Source organism: Poecilia reticulata, chromosome 23, assembly GCF_904066995.2.
Source record: "Poecilia reticulata chromosome 23, P_reticulata-male-v2, whole genome shotgun sequence".
Taxonomy (NCBI): Eukaryota; Metazoa; Chordata; class Actinopteri; order Cyprinodontiformes; family Poeciliidae; genus Poecilia; species Poecilia reticulata.
In genome coordinates this window covers 16,875,250-16,896,606 of record NC_088852.1, presented here as the reverse complement: position 1 = coordinate 16,896,606, position 21,357 = coordinate 16,875,250, and the positions used below count along the sequence as shown (strand labels likewise).

At 39.3% G+C, this 21,357-nt stretch overlaps 1 protein-coding gene and 1 long non-coding RNA gene across 3 annotated transcripts in view; one reads left to right on the top strand and one right to left on the bottom strand.

The window, feature by feature from the left end:
* Nucleotides 1–1,070: 1,070 nt before the first annotated feature.
* Nucleotides 1,071–21,357, top strand: part of plxnc1 (plexin C1) — a 24,481-nt gene continuing 4,194 nt past the window's right edge. The window contains exons 1-29 of one of the 2 annotated variants that reach the window (XM_081604015.1): nucleotides 1,071–1,086; nucleotides 1,251–2,335; nucleotides 2,846–2,974; nucleotides 3,354–3,488; nucleotides 3,567–3,667; nucleotides 3,737–3,842; nucleotides 3,921–4,080; nucleotides 4,168–4,270; nucleotides 4,629–4,704; nucleotides 4,899–4,940; nucleotides 5,032–5,165; nucleotides 5,707–5,886; nucleotides 8,073–8,181; nucleotides 8,255–8,431; nucleotides 8,515–8,682; nucleotides 10,108–10,207; nucleotides 10,285–10,386; nucleotides 11,697–11,800; nucleotides 11,879–11,920; nucleotides 12,003–12,127; nucleotides 12,725–12,926; nucleotides 14,407–14,553; nucleotides 16,454–16,622; nucleotides 18,047–18,147; nucleotides 19,783–19,858; nucleotides 20,525–20,559; nucleotides 20,644–20,739; nucleotides 20,861–21,024; nucleotides 21,111–21,258. In XM_081604015.1, coding sequence (XP_081460141.1) covers nucleotides 1,358–2,335; nucleotides 2,846–2,974; nucleotides 3,354–3,488; nucleotides 3,567–3,667; nucleotides 3,737–3,842; nucleotides 3,921–4,080; nucleotides 4,168–4,270; nucleotides 4,629–4,704; nucleotides 4,899–4,940; nucleotides 5,032–5,165; nucleotides 5,707–5,886; nucleotides 8,073–8,181; nucleotides 8,255–8,431; nucleotides 8,515–8,682; nucleotides 10,108–10,207; nucleotides 10,285–10,386; nucleotides 11,697–11,800; nucleotides 11,879–11,920; nucleotides 12,003–12,127; nucleotides 12,725–12,926; nucleotides 14,407–14,553; nucleotides 16,454–16,622; nucleotides 18,047–18,147; nucleotides 19,783–19,858; nucleotides 20,525–20,559; nucleotides 20,644–20,739; nucleotides 20,861–21,024; nucleotides 21,111–21,258 — 4,209 coding nt within the window. In that variant the 5' untranslated portion in view covers nucleotides 1,071–1,086; nucleotides 1,251–1,357. Of the gene's footprint in view, nucleotides 2,336–2,845; nucleotides 2,975–3,353; nucleotides 3,489–3,566; nucleotides 3,668–3,736; nucleotides 3,843–3,920; nucleotides 4,081–4,167; nucleotides 4,271–4,628; nucleotides 4,705–4,898; nucleotides 4,941–5,031; nucleotides 5,166–5,706; nucleotides 5,887–8,072; nucleotides 8,182–8,254; nucleotides 8,432–8,514; nucleotides 8,683–10,107; nucleotides 10,208–10,284; nucleotides 10,387–11,696; nucleotides 11,801–11,878; nucleotides 11,921–12,002; nucleotides 12,128–12,724; nucleotides 12,927–14,406; nucleotides 14,554–16,453; nucleotides 16,623–18,046; nucleotides 18,148–19,782; nucleotides 19,859–20,524; nucleotides 20,560–20,643; nucleotides 20,740–20,860; nucleotides 21,025–21,110; nucleotides 21,259–21,357 lie in introns of both variants that reach the window. The other variant, XM_017302794.2, reaches the window with a different exon arrangement.
* LOC108165877 (uncharacterized) lies at nucleotides 12,004–13,723 on the bottom strand. Its single transcript, XR_001776206.2, has 3 exons — nucleotides 13,610–13,723; nucleotides 12,777–12,920; nucleotides 12,004–12,092 (listed from the first exon to the last, which is right to left on the bottom strand). It is a non-coding gene; the product is annotated as an uncharacterized LOC108165877 (long non-coding RNA).

The following is a 21,357-nucleotide window of genomic DNA, read 5'->3' as shown; positions in this document are numbered from 1 at the left end:
ATGCTGGGTGTCTATTTCCAATATTAACAGACTAAATAAATAGCGATATTATGTAAGAAAATGTCCTCTGGAATGGGTAGTATCTGGATAATGTCTACCTCTAGCGGCCAAACAGTGAGGTACGCCCTGGATCAAGTCAAATAAAATTTTATTTGTATAGCATATTTCAGCAAACCCTCCCGACCCCACTGAGGGACAAGGGAGTAAGAAAATGGATGGATGGATGGATGGATGGATGGATGGATGGATGGATGGATGGATGGATGGATGGATATTTTAGCAGCAAGGCATTTCAAAGTGCTTTACATCATAACAAACATAAAATCATGCAACATAGAATCAACCATCAAAACATCTAAGTCAAATGCCATAATTAAATTCGTAATTGATTACGTTTCAAATACAACGCTAGACAGGTGGGTTTTTAGTCGAGATTTAAAGGCACTCAGTGTTTCAGCTGTTTTACAGTTTTCTGGAAGTTTGTTCCAGATTTGTGGTGCATAGAAGCTGGATGCTGCTTCTCCTTGTTGGGTTCTGGTTCTGGATGCAGAGCAGAACCAGAAGACCTGAGAGGTCTAGAAAGTTGATACAATAACAGCAGATCTTTAATGTATTGTGGTGCTAACCCGTTCAGTGATGTATATCGTTGCCAGAACACCAACTACACCTGGAAGATCCTGTCCGTGAACAGTAGAGTGAATTCAGATATATTGTGACATCAGGTAATCAGAGACTGTGTACGTAAAAATCCATTTCATCACCTACGTCGGATGAAATGTCCGTAAGACTTCTCCACATCACCAAAGAGTAGGAATTATTCGGATGGCAGTAATGAGAACTTCCCGACACTAGAGGGCACTTTTGTTATAATGAAATATATCGAAATATAACTCATCCCTTTATGTCAGGGCAAAGTTTCGCCTTGAATTCAAAAATTCTCATAGACTCTTAAGTTCATTCAGTTAGGCCTATGTCATGGTGGATCGCGTTCTATTAGTGTTGGGAGGCGCGCGATGAAAAAGATTTCATTCGAAAAAGCAAGATTTCTATTCCTTTTAAGGGGGAGCGCGCGCCCTCACTCAACAGGTGCGCGTTTTGTTTCGGATATTTACACGCTTTAAGAGTATGGACCAGGAAAGTTAATTTGTGTAAACATGCAACATGGTTACAAAAATCTTTGTCAATTATGTGCTGTGTTTCTATTTCCGGTTTGGCTCATTTCCTTAGAATTTCAGCACTTCTCTTTTCAGGAAAGACGCAGCGCTTTTATGCACATCTCTATAGACACAGAGTCCACAGTGTCTACAGTCCTTCAGTTTCTCACTGTCTCACTCAGAGCTGCCTCCTTTTGTACAAGATGATCTTTCTGCTCGGTCTGCTTTGCTCCATCTGGGGAGAACCTGCTCAGTGTCTGGATGAGTACAAGGGTTTCAACTTTAAAGAGGACCTCCGTCAGCTCGCAGTGGGCAACGGCTCTGTTTACATCGCTACAGAGGAGAATCTTTACCAGCTGAGCCATGACCTGACTCTGATCTACAACCTGACCCAGAGAGGGATCTTAAAGAGAGGGGATCAACCGGACAAAGAGGAGTTTTACAGAGATCCTATGAAGGCTGCCTGGAACACAACTTTCAGAGTTAATGTTTTATTACCATTTGTTAAGAATGACACATTGATCAGCTGTGGTGTGACAGGAAACAAACTCTGTGGTTTCTGTGAAGTTCTGGACCTGAAGAACATCAATAAGCTGATTTACAGTGAACATATCCAGGTGGGACCTCGGAGGAACAGCAGTGGGTCTGTCAGCTTTCTGGTGGATGTGAAGGAGAAATCAGTTCAGACTTATATTCTGACAGCCATACAGAATGACACAGGTAAATGTGGCGATGATTTAAACACTATCAACCTTCAAAACACCAATCAAAAACAGCCCGGGGATATATTCTCTTGGTCTGGTGACTCAGTTACACCTAAAATCCAAGCTAAAGTTGATGTAGAGTTTGTGGACGGATTCCAGATCAACTCAACAGTGTATCTGTTCTCCAACGTGGCATCACGAGTCCGTCTGATCTGGCTTCAGGCTGAAACCAGTAAAACTGAGACTCTGAAGTCTCTTCGTGGAGCGACTCTCAGTTCCTCTGGAGGTGAAGGCAGCAGACTGCTGGCCTCCTCGGTCGTCCCAGGTGGACAGCAGGTCCTGTGGAGTGGAGTGTTCAGTGTGGATAAAGGAGGAGAAAACACTGAGCTGCTGCTGTTTGACATCAGTCCTGATCTCAGCACAGATAAGTACACAGATCCTGACTTTTATCCATCAAAGATCAAGCCAGACAAACCGGTGAGTTGCTGTATTAACCATAGCCTCCTCTTAATCCTGATGTTTTCATGTCTTGTTTTTTTACTGAGTCCTAGAGGGCTAAGAATCTCCAGGAACATTTTATATGTCTGAAATGAGACAGACAGAATGTTCAATAAAATGAAAGGTTGGGTGATTTATATTTCTGAAATATATATGTTGGTATGGGTTTACAGATCAGTCCCTTTTTTACTCTTAAACATTTAAAATAAACTTTGTGTCTGGTTTTTACCATCATTGAAACAATTTCTGAATCTTTGTGATAAATTGTAACACTTTTGTTAAATGTGGCAGTGTCTATATTTTTGTGTTTGTCTACTTGGTTTCCTGAGTGGTTTTTGTCATTTTGTATATAAAATATGAACACGTAAAGCGCAGCTTATTAAAATCTGTCCCAAACTTTCTGTTTGGCTGCTTATATAACTATAAATCTTCCCTGAGTTTTCTGAAGAACAAGACAAAAATGTTGAAACAATTCTCTCTGTTCCTCAGTCAGTTCCTTTGGACCTGAAACCAAAGGCTGTGCTTTTTAAGCAGAACTTCATGAGTTCTGTTCTGGCCGTCAGGCTGAACAACTGGATGGTTTTCTTCATTGGAACAGCAGATGGACAGCTAATCAAGGTGGGTAGGAAACTAACAACTGAGAGGAAAGAACTGTGTTTTAGCAAAATAAGTAACAGAATTTTTCTTTGCATCATTTATGAACACAGTAACTATGTCACTGTGAACTGTGACAGGGTTTAACCTGGTCCTGGGATGTTTTTTTAAATAGAAACACAATCCAACAGGCTGTCTTTGTTCTTTAAGAGCGTCTTTCAAATGTGAAAATTATTACACAAATTGTTATACAGCCCCAGAAGGACTTCTCGAAAATTCAAAATTAAAATAATATGTATCAATGTCAGACTTCTTTTGCCTTTTTGCATGGGAATTCCATCCAACCCTGTTTCTTGGATACGTCCTGTAAATCTAACCTCAGTGTTGTTGTTGTTGTCATCAGCTTTCTGTGGACAGGAAGTACCAGCCCTCCTGTCCACAGATCCTCCTCAGAACCAGTGGAGACAACAAAGTGTTTCCAAAACTCCAACTGGATCCAGTGGATCAGAAACATCTCTATGTGCCGTTTAAAAACCAGGTAGATTGGAGCTTCTTCGTGTGGCGTTCACTTACCCTGCCGGTTGATGTGTTTCTGAAACATGGTGTTCTGCTCCAGGTTCAACGTGTTCCAGTGTCAAACTGCACAACTTACCAAAATGTGAAGGATTGTCTTTCTGCCCAGGATCCATTCTGTGTCTGGTGTGTCTCTGAGAAAAGGTCAGAGAAACTTCATCTCAGCTCAATCCTTCATCTCAACTTTATGATGACACATTTACATTTTTTCAGCTGCTCATTTAAAGACGACTGCAGAGGTTCAGAGAGGCTGTCCATCCCTGATGAATCCAAGCAGGAAATAGTTTCTCACAGATTTCTGAAGGACTCCACAGGAGAGGTGGGTTATTAAAACATTTATGACTGTTTTCATCTGGAACTATCAGTTATTATCATCTTATTTTTGTTTTTTTCTCAGATGAAAATAATCATCCAATCACACCTGACTACAGAGAAGATTCAGTCTAACTTCACTTGTGATTTCTCTACAACCTCCACCCAGCTTTGTAAAAAACAAGAACCAAAACCACAGTACCCACAATGCATCTGCATTCTCAGTGACCCTTTACCTGCTGATGGTCAGTGATGGTCAGGAAGTCTTTAAGCATTGTCTTACAGCTGCACTCTATCTTATTATAGTTTCATACTTTATCTTGGCTTTGCAGATCTCGACGTTACCGTGACGATCAGACTTGGAGACACATCTCTGTCAGAACAAATAAAGATGATTAACTGTTCCAGTATCCAGGGGCAACCAAGTTTTCACCTGTAAGTTCATTTATGTTTTAGAATACAGGTTTAATAACAACTGATATCATCATAAAGTCTAACAGTATAATTTCATTTCAGTGTTTTCATAACTCTACTCTGCATAAAATCTGAATAATACAAATATTGTAGCTGATATTTAAATCTGACAGATTATATGCTTGTATAATTATCTGTTTTCTTTTGTAGCTGAAAGAAAAAGATTAGTGTTGAATCTAGAGAAGCTTCATTCTGCTCAATGTTTCATTAACATGAACGATGCATTATCAGTGCAGCTTGTTGTTTCTAAATGAATCTATATCAAGTGTTGTAATGTTTGAGTAAAGCTGAAATCAAACTGGGCCTGTTTTCTGTCCAGGTGTCAGCGGTGTATCAGAGCAGGATGTGGATGGAGACAGAACAGCTGCTCCTGGGCCACTGATGCAGTCAGCAACGTAATCATGAACCGTTTTATGATTTTTAGATGAAATTTAGAGAAGTTTCTTCTCAGATAGTGCTTGTTAGACATAATTACATTTCTTTAACATGGATATCTATTGTATTTTTTTACAGTTTCTGTGTTAAACTAATGTTGTCTGGAACAATGTCATGAAATAAACTGATAAATGTAATATATTTCCTTCTGCAGGATATTTGTGAAAACATTGGGCAGTTTGAGCGGAACTTTTCTGTGAGTCACATTATTAGTCGATCTGACACCTCATACATGTTCAGTGTAGCTCATTGGTAATGTGGAACATTTGTATTTTCTGCTCCTTCAGAAACCAGAGATCTCCTCCGTCTCTCCCAGTGTTGTGTCTTTCTATGGCAGAAATCAGGCTGTGCTGTCGGGTCGTAACCTCAGAGATGTGACCAGAGTCAGGATTAAAGCTGACCTGGACTGTGACCCAAAGGAGTGAGTCATTTTATTCTTTACTACAGTCATGTGGAAACATTATGTCCCTCCAGTGAATGTACGATTCTTCTACAGTATAGCTTGTTTAGGAAAAAAAGTTATTGAACGTCAAATAAAGCATCCAATCACTCACAAAAGTTGTTTTGTGAGTGAGGAAAAGTGTTCAGGAACCCTCCTCTCTAATAGCTACTCTTACCTCATGTGGCTGAAAAAGTAACACTAGTGCAGCCTCTGATTGTATAGACATACACTTTAAGATGGACAGTAGTAGGACATTTATGTCCTGTAATAACATTTCTGCTTGTGGATTGTTTTTAGCATCTTACAGTCAGCTTTCAGGGTGAACTTGCTTCCAGCTCACATTAGTTGCTTACCTTGATTTTGATGATGGTATGTGACAAAATGTAATATTTTTTACTTGTTTCATAGCTATTTTCTGTATTATGTTGTTATGTAAAGCATTTTGAACTGCCTTGTTTCTTAAATGTGCTATACAATGAACTTTTTATGCAGTTTCTCTCTCTCTCTGTTCTCTGGTCAGATCTCCTGTGTTAAGCAACAACGGTTCCAGTCTGACCTTCCATATTCCCAGCACAAAAGCTAAAGGCCTGGTCAAAGTGTGTGTTCTCCTTCCAGACGGAAGTTGCCACGGCAATGTCACCATCGCCTATCAGTCTTCACCAATCTGCACTGATATTACACCAAGCAGCAGCTGGAGAAGGTATTTAAAAAAATATAGATTAACAATTTCCAGCATCTGCAGAGCACCATGCACTGATGTAATATTAATTAATTTATTAAACCAAAAGTTGATCTGTAGGCCAGGTTAAACTTCACACATCCTGATTTTTTATTTTTTTTTGTTGGACCTCTTTAAACTTTATAAATCACATGTACCCTCTAAAACCAATCTATAACATAGTTCATGTGTTCTTGATGAATTTTGTTCTTCATCTTTTGACTCCTGGCAAACTTGATGTTTGTTGAATCAAGTTCTCAGCTGACCTGATGTTTTGCTGACACTGTGACTTCAGAGTGATTCAGGTGTTCAGAGGTTTTCTTCATGTGTAGAAATTCATTTGATTATGGAAATTAAGTTTTGACTTTTAATTTGACCAAGCATTTAATTGTTCCCCAACCACAAGATGGATTCTAACAGATTGTTCTGTTTAAGGAAACCTACACACTTGATCACAGCATTACACTGCAAAAACAAACTCTTACCAAGTATTTCTGTCTAGTTTGAGCAGTTGAACCCATCTGATAAGGTTTTTGAACAAACAGACGCGTATTAACTGACTTCCACTTCCATTCACAACTTGTTCCTTTTTTCAAAAAGGACAATAAAAGCAAAAGACCCCCATTTATTTTTTGTTTCACCCCCACTAATTTGTAACTGGTGTAGTTTACAGAAACTTGTTGAAGCAAACTGTTGCAGTAACTATTACATGTGAAAACTGACACTTCCTGAACAACCCATTTTCACTTTAACATTACTTCCTCTTTAAATGCAATGACTCTGAATCCATTAGTGTTACTCTACAGTTTCAGAAACATAATACAATACTTTGTTGTGAAAATAAAAATAAGAATAACAATACCATAAGCATTGGTGTTTTTGTCATTCAGTATTTGAATTGTTAAAAACATGAGTTGAACATTCATGGAATATTTTCAACATCTGAACATCTAAATGTATTTTAGCTTTTTATTGCTTGACATACTTATTAATATGTCGGGCAGGATTGCAGCTGATGAAACTCCTGAGGAGGAAGTGAAAAACCATGAGCCCAGTTTTAAATGTAATCGGACAATTTATTGCATGTCTTCCTCTTCTTGCCTTGCGCCCCTTTCCTGTCTGCCAACTGACAAATGAAAGTATGGAGGCCAAAAAATGAGGAATTGAAAAATTAGAAGAGCTTCAAGCCAAAAACTTTAAAGTCTTCTTAAATTATAGAATTTAAGAAATTAAGAAATGACTTAAATAATTAAGTTTGACAGCATGAAATGAACTAAAAGAGCTCAAAAAACAACACACATTTTCATGAGTGAGTTAGAGTTCAAGCCAAGAGTGACTCATCCAGGAAGCTACAAAAGAACCAAGAACAAAAAACATTTTGATTCTATAACAAAGACCAGAGTTCTAAGATCAAAACCTCTGGTGGGCAGAAATAACACAAAGGTCCATGTTGGATTTGCCAAAAAAAAGTCATCTTGATGATTCAAGACTTGAGGAAACTGTTCTGAGGATTGACAAGATGTGGGAGGTGAATGTCAAATTAAATATAGCTTAAAACTAGCAGAACAATTCAGAGAAAGAATCATATCGACTGTGAAACACGGTGGTGGTAGTGTGATGCATTGGGAATGATTTGCTGCTTTAGACAGTGGATGAGTTGGTGGAACCAAGAGTTCTGCTTCCTGCTAGACAATCCTGAAGGAGAATGACGAGGCATCAGTTTGTGACCTTCAGCTCAATTGCAGTTACTGTATTCAACAAGACAGTGAAGTGTACAAGCAAAACCACAACTGATTTTACTTCTGCCCTGTTCACAGTCTGTTCACAGTCTAGATCTAAATCTGACTGAGATGTTGTGGTGTGACCTTAAGCAGGGTGTTCATGCTCAAAAACCCTCCAGAGCAGCTGGATTAAAACAGTTCTGCTAAGAGGAGTGAGTGAAGTTCAACTAGTTATTACTGCTTACATAGAGCCAGGTTGGTTTGTTTGAAAGCCTGAAACATTTAAATGTGACAAAAACACAATAAATGTATAAAGTATTAAATACTTTTTCAAACTACTGAATGTAAATAAAAATCTACAGTTAGAAGAATCACATGTACTGTTCTGTCAAATAACTGATCAGAATAACAAGTGAGTAAAGTGTTTGTCCTCTCTGTGTCCTCCAGTGGGGGCAGGATGGTCAATATTTCTGGGACTCACCTAGATTTGGTGGAGGGGATCACACACAGCCCCACCCAGCAGGAAGTCATGCCTCTGATGAGCAGCAGCTATCAGGTAACTCTGCAGATAGAAACTCTGTTATCAGCATACAGTGAACTACATCATGGTATGTTTTTATTTTCAACAGACTCTCATATATAAAACACCTGCAGCCAAAAACCCTCCAGTGTCCAGCAGCACCGTGTTTCTGAAAGTAGCCAGTGAAACATTGGAGTGCTCAAAGAAAATAACTTACTATCCTGACCCAGAGTTTACCAGCTTTGCAGCCGTGAAGGAGGGGAAAGATGTTCGTATCACTATTCAGGTACGGCAGGTTCTGTCCACGTTTGTTCACTCAGACATGTTGATGTTACATTATTGAAGGGGAAATTGGTTTTGTTCTTTCAGAAAAAGGCAGACAAGCTGCAGATGACTGCAGCAGAGCTGTTGGTTGTGGGAATTCACAATGAAGTTGAACATCCCTGCATCATAACAACTCAAGAAATCGACAACAAGACAGAAACCTTTATCTGTAAAATTAAAAACATGCAAAGCTCTGACATTGAGATGATCAAGGTAAATTCAAAATTTATAGTAGTATAGGTTTAATAACTTGAAGTGCTGTTGAAATCCCTTGTTTTTTAGCTGTAACTAGACCAGCTTTCCCCTATCAGTTTCTCACATTACTTGGTTAAGAAGAACCAAAAAACAGGACAGAACATGTTAATGGAAGCAGATCAACTAAACTGACTCCAGTGTTGTATAAAACCAAAGGCTGCAGAAACTGAAGCAAGGAGCAAGAAAACTGGACAATGCAGAAAATAAAGTCGAACCAGGAACAGATAAAGAAACAGAACAGGAGCAATAAGTTTGACCACATAACCAGCAGGATGTAGGAATACTGCAGAGCTTTGGCTGATCAAAGATCAAAACCAGGAGTTACAAAGTACAAAGCTGGCCCAAATTGCTCTGTGGTCTCCATGCAAAAACACAAAATGGAGCTATTGAATTTAAAAAAGGAAAATGTTTAACTGGCATAGTCAAAGTTTGGCACAACCTGTTATTTGTGTTCAGGGTGATTTTATTTTCACATTTGAAAATGACAAAAACACCAGATCAGATTCTTCTAGAATCAAATCCAGTGTCATTATGTTGTAAGAATGTCTCTGTAGTATTAATTCAACCTGTTATCTTGATCTGTCTGGTGGCTCGTCACGACTCTTCATGCTTTATGAGAGGAATGCTTCAGAAAGTGTTTTGGCTTTATAACAGTTTCAGCATTAGCATATTTAAAGCTGTACCACCTGTTTGTTCTATGAACTACTAGGTAACACTTTATTTGAAGGGGTGTATTTAAAACTGACATGAGACTGTCATAAACATGACATGACACCTGCACGGTTTCCCTCAGTGTATTATAAGCCTGGCGGGCCATCAGGCTGTACTTGTGCCCCCACCAGGCTTAGGATTGTTAATTTATTTTTGTTATTTTTAATGATTGCTTTTTTAAAGACTTTATAGTTGGTGTTTAGGTATTAATCTTAAAGTCTTCCAATAATGCATAACTATCAAGTGATATTTTCAAATTTCATGTCAACTATAAACATGTTTTACCTCAAAAACATGGCGGGCAGCTGGATGAATGACTGCCCTAGCGCCCAGAGCACCAGGCTAAGCAACCCTGATCTGTCATGAACATAAATGACTCTTCATGAATGTTTACGGCTGGTGTCATGAAGAGTCATTGGGTAAATAATGACACTTTTAATGCAAAGTTCAATTAAAACTTGCATTAAAAGTCATTTAAAAGTGTCAACTTTGTGTTACAGGTGTCATTATCTACCGAATGACACTTCATGTTAAAAGTCATAAACCTTCATGAATACACTACTTCCTGTTCAAGACAGAAGTTATGTCATACGTATGACAGTCTCATGTCAGTCTTATGCAGACCCCTTCAAATAAAGTGTTGCCAACTATTATGATTATGGTCTGTTACAGGTAACATATGGACATGAATCTATAACACTGAACAAATCATCATTTCAACGTTATTTTTTTATACTGCTCATCATATTCCTGATCCCCATCACCCTGGTTGGTAAGTGCACCATGGTTTTGGCCTCCACCAACAACATGCTGGAGATTTCTCTTTACATGTTGGCTCGTTCATTTCAGTGGTGTTTTTCGTCTACCGAAGACAACGGGAGCAGCTCACCGTTAGGATGAACAAGTTGATGGAAAACCTGGAGTGTGACATTAGGAATGACATCAGACAAGGTCAGTCCTTACTTCTGAGTCTGGTAATAGGTTTGTTTTTTTCTCCATTACCTGCTGCATTCATCAGGGCTTAATGTGTATTAATCTGATCCTAAACACATCCTACGCTGAATTAGTTTGACTTAGCATTGCTGATGGTGGATTAGGTTCTAAGCAATAGTTTAATTTGTTCAACATGTTGAAGTGACCCAGTCATAGAATCAAGCCTGGACTTCCTCTTCATGAGGTTGTCATAGAAAGAGTGTCTTCAGTCAGAGGCCTTATCAGTTTGCTGTAATACTGACTGCTACAATAGATTCTTCCTTCCCACAGCCATTACCATCTATAATAACTCTTTAGAGAATCTTGAATAATTTGAGTTACAACAACATTTAGTTTCCCTTTAGGATCAATAAAGCATTTATAATTTGAATTGCTTGAGAATCTGTGGAGGCAGCTGAAGATTGAGGTGTGTGAAGGCTGTCATGGCTCTAAAGATTGTTCCACTGAACATTAAGATGGTTAAATGAGTTTTGACTTACAATTTGTATATAATGTAAATGAAAGCAGATTATATTCATAATCATTGATTGTTTTATTATCTCTTAAAAAATGCCCTTCTCATTTCCTATCAGAAACAAACTTCCTGCTAGTAAAGCCAATATAACATCATGATGTCCTTAGAGTCGATTTGTTTTTGTTGTTGTTGTTTTCTCTTAAATCTTTTCCAAAACAGAATTTCAGATGAATTTTATTTGTCTCTTCAGATGATTGATGAGCCTAACTGAGTGAAATAGATGCAGTGAAACGTTAATATTTGCTGTTTGTTTTAACCTGCCTTCTATGGAGACGTTGTGCTCATGTTGCGTTCTGGTTCAATGAGGAGAACAGACATGAATCATATATTAAAGTTTTTCATGTTAATACACATTCTGTGTGACATGCTGCCTCTCCAGAGACAGAGAACTGGCTTCTGTTTAGAGCTGATAATGAAACATTTACACACTTTGTCCCTTTTCAACCACTTCGCTTTCAACTCTTCCACCTCACTGGGCGTCTAACACAAACTCAGTTCCTTTTTGAAGCACTTCCTTTTTTCACAATTTAAAAATTGTTGCACAAGTTGACCTGACGGTAAACGAAAGCCATTTTCAGAAACCCATACTTGACTGCAGCTTTTGCTGAGCTACTCAGATATAGTATTAATAAACTGTGAGATGTTGTAAATTGATTGTTGCGTTTCCGCGTTACCAGCTGATAAGAACAAGAAATGTTAGCCGTTTTGTGAGTTGTTAGTGTTGCCTTTCCTCCACTGTCTGTTTCCTTCACAGGATTCATAGATCTGCAGACAGAAAAGGCTGACCTGATGGAAAACGTCGGAGCCATTCCTTTCCTGGACTACAAGCACTTTGCTTCCAGAACCTTCTTCCCTGAGGTAAAACCAAGCCCTGTGTTGCAACACAAATCACACTGATACCCTGAGGATATATAACAGCTACTTTCTGCTTTCCAGAGTGAATCTTTAATTAAGCTGTGCATCAAAGACATTGGTCAGGTAAGCATGAATGGCAGCTGCGGCTCTTTGGACGCTCTCACACAGCGTCAGTGAACTTTGTTGTTGTCTGATCTGGAATCAGGACGTGGAGATGGTGGAGCTGGATCAGCACTGCCAGAAGTTCTCCAGGCTGATCCAGGACCAGCTGTTTCTCACCACCATGGTGCACGCGCTAGAGGAGCAGAAAAGCTTCACCGTCAAAGACAAGTAAATCTGATGACCCGGATGGAAAAACAAAACGCTTATCACTGCATAACACATCAAATCTTATCAAGTAGTTTTTGTTTCTTGTGCTTGAAATAAGACAAAACTAACATAAAAGTAACATTTGTGGAAGATATAGTAGCTGGTTTTAGGTTTTCCTTAAAGGTGCAGTATGTAATTTTTATTTAAAAAAAAAAAAACAACACACGCACAAAAATGTTTTTTGGAAACAGGTAATCCATGAAAAGATTGATCTCCACATCCTCCTGAACTGCTATTACCGTCTGAAGAAATTCACCAGTCCCAACAAAAAACAACCAATCAGAGCCAGGAGGAGGGGTTTAGCGCTGTCAATCAAACTCATGTATACGTTGAGCTGGGCCACTTGAGATTGTAATTGGCAGAGCTAAGATCTGCCTTTTTAGATACTTTTTATCTATACTCAAGCATTATTCACATAAAACCAGCTCCTATATGTTGCAGGAAAGTTCCTTGTCAGTTAGTTTTTATCTTATTTGAACTAAAAACTAAACAAAAAAAAACTTGGTAAGGTTTTGTGTTTCTGCAGTGGACAGTTCAATTAACGTCTCTGTCCTTCAGGTGCACATTTGCGTCTCTGCTCACTGTGGCGCTTCACGGCAACCTGTCGTACCTGACGGAGGTGATGGAGGTCCTGCTGAAGGACCTGATGCAGCAGAACAGCAGCGCCGCTCAGCCCAAACTGCTGCTGAGGCGCACCGAGTCCACGGTGGAGAAGCTACTGACCAACTGGGTGTCGGTCTGCCTCTACGGCTTCCTGCGGGTCGGTTCAAGAAAACTGTCAGAGACCGGTCTGATTGTTCCTGTGTAGCTAGACAGAGACAGTGAAGCTACTATGATCCCAGTCTGATGATTCTCACTCATTTATCTCCATCTAAGAGTTTTGATGCACATCTGATGGTCTCTGTTGCTAAGATGTAAAATAATTGACATTGATCAGTGCAGACGCCTTTGGTTCAGACAGTTTTTACAAGCATGGGAAAAGAAATACTGAGAAACTCTTTGAATGTTTTTTCTTTACCTAGAAGGGCAACGTAAAACATTTTTTAAAAACTACTTCCCTGCTTATTTATAGGAAACGTGACTATGGCTACGGACAGTTTCAAATATCAGATGGGACATAAAATCAGTTCATCGTTCAGTATCTTTATCTTTTATCGTAAATTCTGTGAAAACTGTGTGTTTGGTACACAGAGCTGCTAAAATGTCCCCATTCAATACAGATTATCTCTGTTTCTGCTTGTTTATCACACTTCACAGTGAAGTGTGACATTGTGTGATATAAAATCACAGTTTTATATCACACAATGATAACTTAAGTAAATATAAAATGACAATTTAATTTATTTAATGATAAATCTATCCAGACCAAATTGGACGCCCTGGGAAAAAATATTCTATCAAAATGAATGCAGAGCAACATCTAAAGCACTTTGTCTCACTTACCTCAGTTAAGGTCGGTGGTCATGACTCGGCAGTAAGAAAGAGAAGTGAGAAAATGGCGTCTAACTCCAAAACCACCGCTGACCAAAGAGAGCACATTGTTCTGCCTCCTCACTAAATCATGTTTATGATCACAAAGACCTTTTAGAAAATGATCTGTAAAGTAATCTGAACATTTTGGGAGGTGTCTGTCCTGAAATGCAAAAAACAAAAGAAAGAAATGAAGATTTTAAAGTCTGGTTGTTGATGCTTGAAAACCTCACAGTGTGGCCAAAATAAACCAATTCTGGAAAGAGAAACGGTCTAAAACTCTTCCACAGTGATGTAAAAGATTCACCACCTGTTAGCAGCAGCGCTTAGCAGCTGCTGTTACCAGGGTGACGACCAGATTCAAGGGTGACGACCAGATTGCAGTCAGAGGAGCCATTTCCTCTTTCACATATGCAGTTCCAGTTGGTCTGGTTCACTCTTTTTTGCTCTTAATTATTATTTGAGCACAGCTTTTTCTATTTATTCAGGTCATCTTTGATATTAAAATATGATTTCATATTAACTTTTTCAGATAAACAAGTAAAAAAAAACACACACAACTTATCACAGCTATATATGTATTTGCTAACGTGTCTCTAAGCTGGATGCTAATTGTGGATGATTATATTCTAAGCCAAGCTTTTTCTGTAACCATAGAAACCACATGCAACAAGAAGCTCAAAGTAAACTAGAGCCTACACAAACCTGATGTGTGTAAGTTAGCCAGCTGCTCATGTTCTTATTTTATTTTTATCTCTGGTGTTGTGCAGGAAAGTGTCGGGCAGCATCTGTACCTGCTGGTGAGCGCGCTCACACAGCAGATCTCCAAAGGGCCGGTGGACTGTGTGACAGAGAAAGCTCTGTACACACTCAGTGAGGACTGGCTGCTGTGGCAGGCTCAGGACTTCAGCCAGCTGGTACACACACACACGCACACACACACATGCACACACACCAAGGTTCTTATAGTTAACTGAAACTAACAAAATAACAAAAGCTGAAATTGAGAAACTATTTTTGTTAACTGAAATAAATAATGTTTATTTACTAGCCTTTTGAACTGATGTGAAATTTTTAACCCCCCCTCCCACTACCCACACAATCAGTTTACGTCAGCTGTTGGCAAATAGCTAATTACGACACGCCATGCTCCTCTTGGTGGTACTTATGCTAGTCTGTAAAACTGGAGCAGTAAAAGTTGGGAGAAAGTGGTTACATTTTTTGAGAAACATATCTTCGGTTGAATATTTACTACCCAATCAATCTATACATGAACACAATACAATACTATGGTTCATCTTTAGGTGCAGAATTAAAAAAAAAAGATCAAAGTATGAAAAAACTTATATTACAAGTTATAAAAACTAAACAAACTAAAAATAACTAATAAAAACTATAAAACACTTTAACAAAAAGTCACAGCGAAATTAAACTAAACTGTAATGGAAAACCCAAAACTATTTTAACAGAGGTATTTATAGGACTGCATGGCCTCATGGTTCATACTAAAACTCTGCATGGTTCTCGACGCGGCCCACCAACCGATGCTTCCGAATTCTCTGTTCTGTTTTTGTTTCTCTGGTTTAGTTAAAACAGAACTACAGCGTCTAGATCGAAAACTGTCTAACAACCAAACATTTTCAAATAGACTCATTTTACACTTGTGTTTTTCTTTTTTCTTTTTACCAAGTGTTAATTTTTATTATTGTAGTTAATTTTTATTATTGTAAAGCTATTAAGGTTTCAGTATAATCACTGAAGTGAATGCATTTATGGAACTAAGCCAACTTATTAGCAGGAACTGATAACTAACTTCCTCTCTTTCCTTTGAACATGCACAGCACAACAAATTTACTCCCACTTACCATTAAATAAATCTGCAGATCCATCAGAAAACATCTAAAATGCTTGGAAAAGTAGAAAATCAAACTACAAACTTGATAAGGCCATATTGTGAGATGTTTGAAGTGTGATAAAATGCTCGGTTTGCTGGTAAAAGTGGTGTTTTACACATTTAGCAGCACTCCGATCGGTAAACTGATAGCATTAAATAAACTGCATTAAGTGTTAAATAGTGCTGCTCAGTGGTTTATCATTCAGAACACAGCTGTCAGTAAATGTGTGGCCAATTACATCACATCAGTGGTCTGTGATAACATCAGATGTACAGTTGCACTACTTTTCTATAGTTTGACTGGTCCTCTGTCTTTATAGTCAGGAGCGACTTGTATGTTTTACAAGTCGCTCTTGATCACCATCTGCAACCAGATGGTGATTCCAATCCATTTGGACGCAATCTTGGGGGTTTGCATTGGACCGGTGGGCTGCCATTCTCCTCCAGGATTTTCAGAATACGTGGTTGTGACAATTATGAGAAACCATCCAGATTGCAGAAGCAGACCCAGACCTTCACCCTACCACCACCATGTTTTATGTTCAGTTTGTCGTTTTCTGGATGCTGTTAGTTTTAAAGCAGATGCAACAGGAAGCACATCTTCCTTAAGCTTTCACTTTTGTTCTGAAGGGGTTTTGGTCTTAGAACTCTATTCATGATTGGAGAGAAATTTATATATTCACATATGACCAGGTGGGTGTGGATAGGAGGTTTTTACCCCTTAATAAATAGCCATTATTTGAAAAGTGTATCTTATGTTTTTGTTCAGGTTATCATCATAAAAATTACTTGAAAACACCAAAGTACGGCAAATAAGGAGCAAAAACTTAGACATTTGGCATGTGAAATATATGAAATAATTATATTTATTATGCAGGCATAGAAAAAGATGAATGAGATCCTATGTGTGTTTGCGCCTCCAGAAGCTGAAGGTGCTGTTTGCAGTGGGCAGTGATGGAGAGGTGAGCGAGCCTCTGGAGGTGGACGCCCTCAGCTGCGACACGGTGGAGCAGCTCAAAGAGAAGATCCTCAACACCTTCAGAACCAAGTTTGGCTTCGCATATAACACCTCTATCAGAGATGTCAATGTTGGTGAGTGAAACGGATACTAATGTACTGCAGCCTGCAGCATTCACACACAGGGTCCTCCACAGGAAGGACCCTGGTTCATACCAGACCACCAACTCTGAAATGTATTTAGACCCAAGAAAAAGAAAGTATTCACCTGTTTATCGTTGTCCTCTTTTGACTACTACAGTCACTGTAGTAGTGTATGGGCCAAGTGATGTCAAAAGCAGCATGTCATCAGTACAGATACTGCAGGAGAAGTTGTAATACTTCACAAAATGAGTTAACAGTATGATGATTAAAAATAGCCCAAGGATGGAGCCTTGAGGTTCCCCATTTCCACATGGGATCTTTCTTCACTATGATCTGTTGTGTGGTCTGTTCACCATAACCTAACAACACAAACTAGTTCTGATCTGTGAAGTAAGATGTGAACCAGGTCAGCACAGAGTCAGACCACTTGGAACCATAACTGCCATAATACATAGTATATTATTATCAGAGCATCCAGATTATGTCTTTAAATGAGTTTTAATCTCTGCAGTTGTCCTGTGGAAAGTGAAGAATCTAAATCTATAAGATTTCAGGTGCAACACAGATGAAGACTCTTTTAAAGAAACTTGTAGGATCCATGTAAAGTGAGCAGGTTGGGTTCTATCAGATCCATGATTCGATGGATTAAAGAAAAGAACTATTTACCAGTGGTGGAACAACCTACTTCTGGTCTTGTTCTCTGGATTGTGTCATTGCTAGATCTATTGATAAATGTTTTGAGAAACACTTTGTTTTAAAAACAACCTCCTAAAATTAGAGGTGCACGGATAAATTAGCCCAGAATTCCTTCATTTTGGAAAATCATCTGCTCTTATTTACCTCTGCAGAGGCCTTGAAATCAGCCTCTGTCCCTTTTGCTTTGCTTTGTCATGTGAGCCGTTAGCAACAGTCACCCAACTGCTGCCAACTCAGCAACTTTGTTGCTACCTTTAGCAGCTTTTCAGACAAAACCGGAATCAGCAGGTCAGGCTTTTCACAAAGTGTCGACTGGTTAGAAAACTGTAACCAGTTCATCCTCAGTTAAAATGCTGAAATAAGTACAGAAGAAAACCAGTTCATTCTTTTCATAATAGGGTCAGCTGCATCAGTTTACCCACTGAGCCAAGATCACCTGACTGATTTAAACCACGACGCTGGTATCTGTGACAGAAAACCAAACTTTTTGTTTTATTTTTACTCTGCTCTTCAGCAAATATCCCTTTTTTTCCTGTTTGGGTAATTTAGCAACTTTTCCTCTGTGTTAGGAAACACTTTGTTTTCTAGAATAAAAACCACAGTGTGGCCACTGTGCCTTCCGGCCACAGTGACCCGTGGCCGGAAGGCAACGTGTTGATACTACGTATTGAAACTAAAATATCTAAATTAATAAGGTTTTTTGTCCTATATTCTACCAGAGTACGAGAGGGATGGATCATTTCTTCCTCTTCAGGAGGTGGACGGAGGCTCTGAGGTGATCGGAGACGTGACGAAGCTAAACACACTCAGGCATTACAAGGTGAGAACAAAGACGACTTCAGTTCAGTCTCACTTCAGTGGTCACGTCCGCATGTGGGCTGTGGTTTCAGACTTTTATTAAGTGCAGCGAATGCTGGTCGTGTTGCAGCGCTGAGTCAGTGCTGGTTGACAGAGTCGGGTTAGTTAAAGCAGAACACACATGGTCGTCTATAACAGGGAGCAAATACACATTTACCTCAGAGTTTCTCACAGATCAAACTTTAAAATGTTCATTTTAAACCACCACCAGATTTGGTCTGAGCAGAAAGTCTTGCATTAAGGTGAAGCAGAAGGAGCTATTCTTGAGCATGCTCACTCAGTTTCACTTCCACTTTCTTTCAAACTCTCGGCCCAGTTTACGCAGAATGAAACTTTTTGTCCTCTGAGCCAACAGCCTGGTACAGAGAGGAAATGGAAAGCTCCTGTCATCTTTTTGTCATCGCATCCAGAAAGGGCCAAGCTGTTTATCTAAAAGAAAATAATAATAATAATAATAATAATAATAATAATAATAATAATAATAAATAATAAATAATAATAATATTAATAATAATTAATAATAATTAATAATAATTAATAACAATAAAGGCAAATGGATGAGAAGAAAGTGCCTCCTAATGGCTTGTAATGGACCAGGGGCAGGGCCGGCCCTGATCAGGGGTCACCGTCTGTGTGGGGAAGATGCTCTGGAAACGTCACAGCCTCAAGACCTGGACTCTGACTCATTCATGTGGCTTTTGTTCACATGATTAATCAAGGAAACAACAATGCATGTGCACATTTCCTTTTCCTTTTGCCTGTAAACATTATAATACATTTTGCTTTTTTAACACCACCAATAGTTCACCCAGTGCTAATATTTAGGTATAAGTAGAAAATAGGGTTCAGATATAAGTTTATACATCTGTCTGCCGTTTTTCATTCTGAATTTATTTGAGTTGTTACATGAACTATTGGTGTTCATAGTCAAAGTCAATAAAGTCCTACTCAAATGTTGTAGAAATCTTCCAGTTAGACTCCAATCACATGCAATGCTCCGCAGACCCTCAGTCTGCACTAATGAAGATTCACTCACCCCAGCATGTGAAAGGCTTAAAGTAGCTCCAACCAACTGACTTAACTAGTAATTAATTCAGTTAATATTTGTATGGCCACTGTGAGAACTCAGAGCTTTAAATGTATGAGAAATAAAGCAGGTAAAATAACACACAGCTTCCTGAAACAGTAGAACAAACCGTGTGTGTTGTACATTTTTGTTGTTGGCAAACACACATTCTTCCAAGTCATGATATTCGACAACATCTACTTCATGTCCCCTCGTTTGGACCCGTATGAGATGTTTCTCCACTCGCCATCACATGTAGCAAGATGAGAAACGCGTGTGACAACAGCTTATCTGATTTTTACTAAACTGGAAACTCAGAGTAGCAGAACATGGTGTCATGTTTATGTGATTGCAGAGTGAAAAAGAGGGTTTTCAGTTTTGACTCATCAGTGAAAATAGGAAAACTAACCAGGTTTCAGTGTTTAGCTGCTTCAGAGGCATTTCTGTTTCCAATAACCGGCCAGCTGATTGGTTAAGTCTGTTGTGGTTGTGTTTTTCCATGTGTAACATATTGAGTTTGCTCTGCTTTAGGTTAATGATGGCGCCACCATAAAAGTGCTGTCAAAGAAAACTCATCCTCCACTCAGCGCACAGGGGAGTGTGAAAGGTAAGAACTAAGTTTTTGTCATGGCTTCGCTTTCAGCCACGGAAAGCATTTGTGGCAGATTCATGTCGCATGTTTTTATGTCTTTGAACCTCTGAGGCGTGACCATGTTCACACCTCACCAGAGGTGTGAACAATTTAGTGTTTCTTCTGAGGCGAAGGCCTCCTCCTCACAACGAACAGCAGCTACAATAAATGTCTGCTAAAATCGACTCTTTAGATCAGGGGTGTCCAAACCTTGAGGGCCGGCATCCTGCATGTTTTAGTTCTCCCTGGTGGTAGTAACAACCTTTTCAGCTTGTCACTGTTCCTCTTAGGGCTTCTAACGAGCCATCATTTCATCCAGGTGCGTTAAACCAGGGAGAGAACTAAATCACAATATTTAGTCTTCATTTCAGTGATTATATTATATCTAGTCACTAACTATTAATAATCTCACTATGAGACAAGGCTGCGCTCTGTTTATCCTTTACCTAGTGGAATAAGATAATTTATTTTAACAAACATATTTCTGACATCAACATCTATCAACTGCAGCATCATCATATGTTGGATGAAATATTATTTCAGATCAGTATAATCAGGATGTGTGCAAAACGTTGTGATTTCTGATGTTTCGCTCCAAGTAAAAATAATTCTGTAATTTGATTTTCTGTTTTTCTCACCTAGACGACGAAAACTTCACTGGAAAATACTTCCATTTGGTAGGAGGCGGTTTGCATTTTCTATCAAATGAACCAGTGTAGCAACTACACTGGTTCATGTGATGTTTTGGTGTCGTGGTGCAGATTGACCCCGATGTGGTGGAGGACCATGGGAAGAACCCAGAGAGGAAGAAGCTGAAGCTGAAGGAAGTGTACCTGACCAAGCTGCTCTCCACCAAGGCAAGAGGAAACAGAGCCGTACCAGCAGAACCGATACCAGCTGGAACAACAGACGTTTGGATCATTTCAGTATGAAACATGAATTAACCTGTGTTAACCTATGTTGTCCTGTCTCTTTAAGGTGGCCATTCATTCATACGTGGAGAACCTCTTCAGGTCCATCTGGGGGATGACCCAGAACAAAGCTCCCCTCGCCATCAAGTACTTCTTTGACTTCCTGGACGCTCAGGCAGAGAACATAAAGATCACCGACCCAGATGTCCGACACATCTGGAAGACCAACAGGTACGGATGAGCTTCCCTGCGTCTGATTGGACAGTAACGAACTCTCAGGAAACCAATTAAAACAGAAGCTGTTCTGTCCACATCAGCTTGCCGCTGCGCTTCTGGATCAACATCCTGAAAAACCCGCAGTTCGTGTTCGACATGGAGAAGACGCCTCACCTGGACGGCTGCCTGTCGGTCATCGCTCAGGCCTTCATGGACTCCTTTTCTCTGAGCGAGATCCAGCTAGGGAAGGTGAAGATGTTTGGCACATTTGTCTCCTATTGTACAATCACAGGAAGTGCTATTTCCTTCTTTTTTTTTGTCGCGACAGATGGCAGGACTCCAAGCAAA